The sequence below is a fragment of the Henckelia pumila genome, chromosome 3, assembly GCF_033568475.1.
Source record: "Henckelia pumila isolate YLH828 chromosome 3, ASM3356847v2, whole genome shotgun sequence".
Lineage (NCBI taxonomy): Eukaryota > Viridiplantae > Streptophyta > Magnoliopsida > Lamiales > Gesneriaceae > Henckelia > Henckelia pumila.
In genome coordinates this window covers 47,386,176-47,394,180 of record NC_133122.1, presented here as the reverse complement: position 1 = coordinate 47,394,180, position 8,005 = coordinate 47,386,176, and the positions used below count along the sequence as shown (strand labels likewise).

General features: G+C 30.2%; 1 protein-coding gene across 1 annotated transcript; it reads left to right on the top strand.

The window, feature by feature from the left end:
* The first annotated feature begins 722 nt into the window (after positions 1-722).
* Positions 723-3,146, top strand: LOC140887181 (probable polygalacturonase). The gene is made up of 6 exons (XM_073294256.1): positions 723-843; positions 1,023-1,334; positions 1,494-1,614; positions 1,832-2,006; positions 2,100-2,170; positions 2,346-3,146. The coding sequence occupies exons 1-6, from the start codon at positions 805-807 to the stop codon at positions 3,053-3,055; spliced, it is 1,428 nt and encodes a 475-aa protein (XP_073150357.1). The 5' UTR covers positions 723-804; the 3' UTR covers positions 3,056-3,146.
* Positions 3,147-8,005: the final 4,859 nt, after the last annotated feature.

Below are 8,005 nucleotides of genomic sequence, written 5' to 3'. Positions count from 1 at the left end.
ATAAAAATAAAGATTACATATTCATTTCTATGTTTTCAATTTTGAACACATGAATACTCATGTTTTCAAAATTTGAGCATACACCTCCTTGTCTACACATGTTTTTAGGATATGTACTCAACATTTGAAAACACGGAGCAATATCGTGATTTCATATGATGTTACACGCAATTTAAAAATGTTATTTTTTTTAAAACATAAAATAATGACGAGAGATCACCCTAAATCTTGAATATTTAAATAACTTGAAGCTTCTGAAATAATGGGGCAGCTAGAGATCACCAAAATCTTGAATATTTAAATAACTTGAAGCTTCTGAAATAATGGGGCAGCCACTGCACCAACAATGAGTGCCCTCGTGAAGTAGTGGGCTATAGTGCGGTGAAAAAGAGACTCACGGGGATGGAATAATGCCTAAATAAATCCAAATTAACTAACTTCCAACTGAAACAAACCAACCACTAACCTATGTCACAACCTCAAAATTTATTCTCAGAATCCATACAAATTATTGACATTAAATTTTATCAAGAGAACGCATGGATTAGAATCTTGTTAATGATAACTTTCAAACAGCAGAAAACAGTATGATTTATCCCTTTATACTTGGATGGATCAAGAATAGTAGTATCTTTTTACAAATCCCATATTCTATTCCATGAGTTAAAAATGTATCTTTCTAATTGAATAAGAATTATTGGTTCAACAGAGGAACAAAGTAACGGTAAAGCCTTCTATAAATACCAGTGCTTTGTCTTCTACAATACCAACCACATTCCCATTTCCAAAAATCCTTTCCAAGAAATGAACTACTTGGGAAGAGGCACCTTTTCTTGCCTTCAAGTAAGATTAGCACTTCATATATTTTTTTTTTCACAAAAAGGAAACGAAAACACACTCACATTTAGCATTTCTATGTCTGAACATTGAATGGGACATTTGATGCTTTTTTTTTACATGCATTTCTTCATGTAGTGCATTCGATCGACATTTGCTTCTAAAATTTTTGAAATTTGATTCAGGTTCTTGCACTGGTCCTCAGTGTTCTGAACGGAGTAGAATGCAGAAAGGCAAGAATTCTGGAGTCATTTGAGTATTCAGCCATCAGTTGCAGGAGTCACAGTGCGTCAATAGAAGAATTTGGCGGGGTTGGAGATGGAGTTACACTGAACACAAATGCATTTCAAGCAGCAGTTAACCAGCTAAGCCAATATGGTTCAGATGGTGGGGCTCAGCTCTTTGTTCCTGCTGGTAAATGGTTAACAGGAAGCTTCAATCTCACAAGCCATTTCACTTTATATCTCCATAGTGATGCTGTTCTTCTTGCCTCTCAGGTCTCTGCTTTTTCTCTCTTTCACGGGCCGGTTCACAAAGTGTCTTTATCAGTACTATATTATATTTTGGCATTACATTACATTACATACAACATTTAAACATTTCAACCATCTCACTCTTAACATTTGTTAGCAATGCACATTTTTTTTTTATTTCAGGATATAAGTTCTTGGCCTGTTGTTGATCCTTTACCATCCTACGGTCATGGTAGAGATGCGGCTGGGGGACGATACATCAGTCTCATCTTTGGGACAAATCTCACTGATGTTGTGATCACAGGTAAAATTTTTTGATGAATTTTACTTTTACTAGTTAAAACTTGTGATTTTGTACGAATCACATATCCATTCTTTTTTTCATTCAGTGTCATATGCTAGTCATGTGTTGGTTGATCGACAGTTCAAATGTGACTTATGTTGAACTTATTTGATCCCACCTTATTACAATATCACATTAAGGTTGTTTTCTTGGGTTTTTTTTTGGTCATCTTGCAAAGGTGAGAATGGTACAATCGACGGTCAAGGTGAACTATGGTGGCGGCAGTTTCATGGGAAAAAGCTAAAATATACAAGACCCTACCTTATTGAAATCATGCATTCAGACAACATCCAAATTTCCAATCTGACACTTGTGAATTCTCCATCGTGGAATATCCACCCCGTTTACAGCAGGTCAACTCGCGAATGTTTTTCTATGGCTTCATCTCTTCCAATTTTATAATATATATATTATGATTTACCAGTGTTGATTATGTAAATTTGCAGCAATATAATTATACAAGGCATTACAATTTTAGCTCCAATAACATCACCAAACACAGATGGGATAAATCCAGGTCAGTTGGTCTCTCTATATACCTAGCCTTCGAACACTTGCCCTGAAGCGCAGACATCTAAACATTTTTATGATCTAAAGGGTTTATTCTTACAATTGACTTCCGGCATTGAAAATGATTCAACTCCATTTCCTTGCTTGAAAATCAGACTCAAAAAGTTTTCATGTATGCACAGATTCTTGCACAAACACAAGAATTGAAGACAACTACATCGTCTCTGGAGATGATTGTATTGCAGTAAAAAGTGGGTGGGATGAATACGGCATAAGCTATGGGATGCCTACAAAACAACTATTAATAAAACGCCTCACCTGTGTTTCACCTTACAGTGCTGCCATAGCCTTAGGGAGTGAAATGTCAGGCGGGATTGAAGATGTGAGAGCTCAAGACATAACAGCCATTCACACAGAATCAGGTGTCAGAATCAAGACAGCAGTAGGCAGAGGTGGCTATGTAAGAGACATATATGTAAAAGGCATGAATTTACATACCATGAAATGGGTATTCTGGATGACAGGAAACTACGGCTCTCATGCTGACAGCCATTATGATCCAAACGCGCTACCACAGATAACTGGGATCAACTACCGGGATGTGGTGGCTGAAAACGTATCCATGGCAGCAAGACTGGAGGGAATTTCGGGTGATCCATTCACTGGGATTTGTATTTCTAATGTGACCATAGGTATGGCACTGAAGGCTAAGAAGTATCCATGGACTTGTGTCGAGGTGGAGGGGATTTCAAGTGGGGTGGTGCCACCACCGTGTAATCTGCTGCCTGATCAGGGTGAAGAGAAACAAGGAATATGCGACTTTCCTTCAGACACTTTGGCTATTGAAACTATGGAACTACAGAAATGTTCCTACAGTATGAAATACCTGTAATAGCTAGCCTTGCCAACTTCTTATTACAAGCTTTCAAAAAACTTCTTATTAGAAGCCTTATTGCAATGAAGAACTGTGACTTGAAACTTCAGTCTTGATTCTCTTCTGTATGATTCATTATCAGCTACTTCTGGACGGGTCAGACAAGACTATAATTAATCCTTATAAGTTGTCAAAATGAAATTTAGAGAGGATAATAATTTTTCCAATGGAGAAATCATATATTACATATTTATCACAACCGGTAGTGTGGGAAACCAAACACAATCTTAGGCTTCAATACAAAAGGTAACTCTAAAATAATAGCACAAACAACTTCAAGAGAGTGCAAAAAAGAAAGAGTAAATTGGCATGTACATATATGCATTTGTGTGTCAGCACATCTTTGTTTGCATGTTGTGCTTGATTAACCATGACATATATGTTGAATAATTGATGAAGTGTGCTTAAGTAGTGTTTGGGAGAACTTCTTACAAGCACTTTTCATTTTTTCCATTAACAAAACTTTAAAATCTTATGAAATTTTGTTAACGAAAAACTGAGAAGTGCTTCCTAGAAGCTCTCCCAAACACTACCTTATTCGATCATAAAATCTATCTGAATCCACAATCATCCAATTAGTTTATCCTCGTCCAAAAACAAGATTACTCTCTCACCTACACACAAGTATATATATCTATCAAATCAAATCATATAAATAAGCCACTCAATTGTGAATTTCCTCAAATATCCTCCACTATTTATATATATATATATATATGTGATAATACATGTACATTTCACTCTTTCACCTAACCAGCTGACCTTTGTTTTCAGCTGGACTAAGATCGATGATATTGAAAGCAATCCTAACATCATCGACTAAATTATTTCGCACACGTATCACATCTTTGAATAAATCATTCAGCTCCTTTGCAAGAAAATCCAATTCTTTAGCAAAGTTTTCGGACGATTTCTCGAATTCCAATTTCAATGTTTTCAACATTTCAGCTCCAAAGAGTCTGCACCATTTTGCAAAATCGGAAATAACTTTTCCACAAAAGCATCAACAACTTCCCGCTCATTCACTTTGTATGATTGGTTAAGCAACCTAATGTTTCGTCGTTGCATAAAATAGAGTTCGAATTCTTTTATGTCACACATAAAATTTAAATGGATCTTTATTCAAAAAATTAGTATTCGGTTACCAAATTATATGTGTTATATTAGAAATTTATATGTAATATTTAAACTTTATAAATGTGATGCATTTTTCTCAAATTTAAAATGCATATACAATTAAACATTCAAATTTAAGATGAATGAAACTTATATTTATAGGATCCCACTTTGTACGAGTGATTAGTGAGCCTTATGTTCCATCGTTGTGCATACAATGAGAGTACAAATTTTTTTGAATCACACACAAAATTTAAATAGATCTTTATACATAATTAATATTCGGTTACCAAATTATATGTGTTACATTATAAATTTATATGTACTATTTAAACTATATAAACATAATGAATTGTTCTCAAATTTAAAATGCATGCACAATTAAACATTCAAAGTTATTATTATACGCATATAGCCAATATTGCATAAGTAATTTTTTAATACTCAATGTACAATGAGTTAAGTGACAAATTTATGAAATATTATAACAGTAAGAGAACTATATATTATTTATTGCCAAAAATATTATAATTCTAAAATGCGATTAGATGATAACATTCAATCAAAACTTTTTAAAAACCAGTACAACAATAGTTTTATATGTTGATGGTTTATTATAATAACATAATATTTTTCAATATATAGTTTATCAACTTCTATCTGGTTTTATGTGGCTAATTTTTTAATCTACTTTTAAAAGCTAAATATATATTTTACTAATTTAAATATGCACATGAGCTTTACCTAAATTCAAAATTTTCTCACACTTTGAACACTTTACTCTGCTTAGAGGTGTATAAATTACTTGGCTCAGTCAAGTTGTAACACGTCGCTAGCCCAGTTCAACACCTCTTTTTCTACTACCAAGAAAAAAAATTATCATAAATTTGTTCAACATGTATAAAAATTAAATATGTCTATATATAATTAAACGCAAAAGTTTTGTTGCAAAATTTCGAAAATAAATTTAATGATAATATATTTGTTCAAAATATATTCACTTTTTAATATAAGACATAACATTTCACTATTTTTAAGACGGACAGTCTTAAAAGTTCATATTTGAATTGTGGTTTTACCTTTCAGAAAAAATTATCATCACAATATTATATTTAACTTATTTATATCGATATTATAAGAGTCAAACGTTTGTTACAATATATAAAAATTATCTTATATCATATCTTTAAATTAATATTCAATTCTATGTTTCATGTTCTGAGTGGACCTTATAATTAAGAAAAATATTTCATACATATATGGAATATACAAAATTTATCACAAATAAAAAGAGTAATTTTATTAAAAATTAAGTTTTATTCTATACATATTTTTGTCAAACTCAACTATTATGGATTCAACGTCTACTAAATCAGTAAGCTAAATAACATCTCGGTTGAAAATATCAATATTTACTGAATATTTTTTAATTTCCTAAGTTGTTCTTATTTTCATAATTTGTTTCATTTGTTATTTCAACTTATTGAATACTGTTATTGAAACTGAATACGTACAAAATGTCCAAAAAATTGCACGAGGATTTGATCACCAACTCACACAGAAGAAAAATGATATCAACAAAGTTCATTGAAAATTATCTAATTAATTAACAATAGCTGTTAATTTTTTTTTAATTAATTAAGATACATTCTTTTACAATAATCATATGTACTCATTTTAAACTAACATCATTTGTTCCTTAATATATTAATCGCATTTGGTGAAACTATCAAAATTTAATATTTGCAATAGCCAAACATATATGCTTACTGATCCATTGCAAACTTAGTAGAGTGGAAAAAAGGACAAAATGTGTTAATAAAATATTATCATGAGCTAAGCTTAATGCAACTCGTATATAGAAATATTTCACTTCGTGACCAGCCTTATGTTTCATAGGTGCATAATGAGAGTTCGAGCTATTTTCAGTCCCTCTTTGTGAATGAATATTCGGTTAGTAAATTATCTGTAATATATTAGAAACTTTTATATATATATATATATATATATATATATATATATATATATACTATTCAAATTTATAAATGCAATATATTTTCCTCAAAATAAAAATGCATAAACAATAAAAAATATTCCAAAATAATATTATCCGTAGATAGCCGGTATGATAGCACTAAATTAATTACATGCTTATGAGTTAAAATAGGTGACATGAGAATTCAGAGAAATATTATTAATTTATTTCCCAAAATATTATTATTGTAAATTGCAATTAGATGATAACATTAAATCAAATTTTTTTAAATTAGTGCGACGATACTTTTATATGTTGGTGGTTTATTATAATAAGATATCATTTTTCAAATGATCATTTATTGACTTGTATGTGGTTTTATGTGTCTATTTTTTAATATTTTTTTAAGGCATATATGTACATTTTACTAAGAAAAAACTGCAATTTTGGTCATTTATATTTATCACTTTACAATTTCGTTCCTCTATGTTTTTATATTTCAGTTTTAGTCCTGTATGTTTTGATTTTTGGCAATTTCAGTCTTTCTTCTTCGAAAATGCTTACGTGACATTGTAGACGTCAGTTCCACATCATCACTGCATCGGTGCCACATCAGCACCACATTAGAAAAATAACTAAAATTACAAAAAAAAAAATAAAGATAACAGACTAAGAGGACCGAAATCGCAAAATGACAAACATACCGAATTAAAAAAGCAATTTTTCCTTTTACTAATTAAAATCATGCACACGAGCTTTACTTAAATTAAAGTTTTCTCACGCATTGAACGCTTCAGTCTACTTAAAGGCGGCAAAATGAGTTTTGATTTGTCGGCTTATCACACGTTGCAGACAAATTGTGATTTTATTTTTCATTTTACTAAATCATGAGTTAGGTATGTGGACTACACAAATAAATACTTACAAGAAATTAGTAACAATGTTAAAAAAGCGTGGAGCATGACGAAGCATTACAATAAAACATCAAGCTACTCAAGCTTAGATGAGTTTTAGACCAACATCAAGAAATTCTAATGGGCTAAGATGAATGAAACTCATCATATTTATAGGTATCCCACTTTGTATGACTGTTTAGTCAACCTTATGTTCCGTCGCTACTTAAGAGTTCAAATCTTAAATGGATCTTTATTCACAATTTTAGTATTCGGTTACCAAATTATGTTATATTAGAAATTTATATGTACTATTTAAATTTAAACTTTATAAACGTAATTTTTTTTTTTTTCAAATTTAAAATGCATGTATAATTAAAAAATTCAAAGATATTATTATATGCATATAGGCAATATTACATCAGTAATTTTTTAACTCTCAATATACAATGAGTTAATGTCACAAATTAAAATAGGTGTCATAAAAAATTAACAGAAATATTTTTGTCACCAAAAAATATTCTTATTCTAAATTGAAAATAAATTAGAACATTAAATAAATATTGTTTTAAAATTAGTACAACATTAATTACTTCTATATGTTTGTAATTTATTTATTATAATATCTCATTTTTTGAAAAAATCACTAATTTAATTACATGCTTATGAGTTAAAATAGGTGACATGAGAATTCAGAGAAATATTATTAATTTATTTCCCAAAATATTATTATTGTAAATTGCAATTTGATGATAACAATAAATCAATTTTTTTTAAATTAGTGCGACGATACTTTTATATGTTGGTGGTTTATTATAATAAGATATCATTTTTCAAATGATCGTTTATTGACTTGTATGTGGTTTTATGTGTCTATTTTTTAATATTTTTTTAAGGCATATATGTACATTTTACTAAGGAAAA

Coding starts and splice junctions, on each gene's coding strand:
- LOC140887181 (XM_073294256.1), top strand. CDS start 805: ATGAACTACTTGGGAAGAGGCACCTTTTCTTGCCTTCAA. Junction 1,615..1,831: donor CACTGATGTTGTGATCACAG/GTAAAATTTTTT, acceptor CATCTTGCAAAG/GTGAGAATGGTACAATCGAC. Junction 2,007..2,099: donor ATCCACCCCGTTTACAGCAG/GTCAACTCGCGA, acceptor GTAAATTTGCAG/CAATATAATTATACAAGGCA.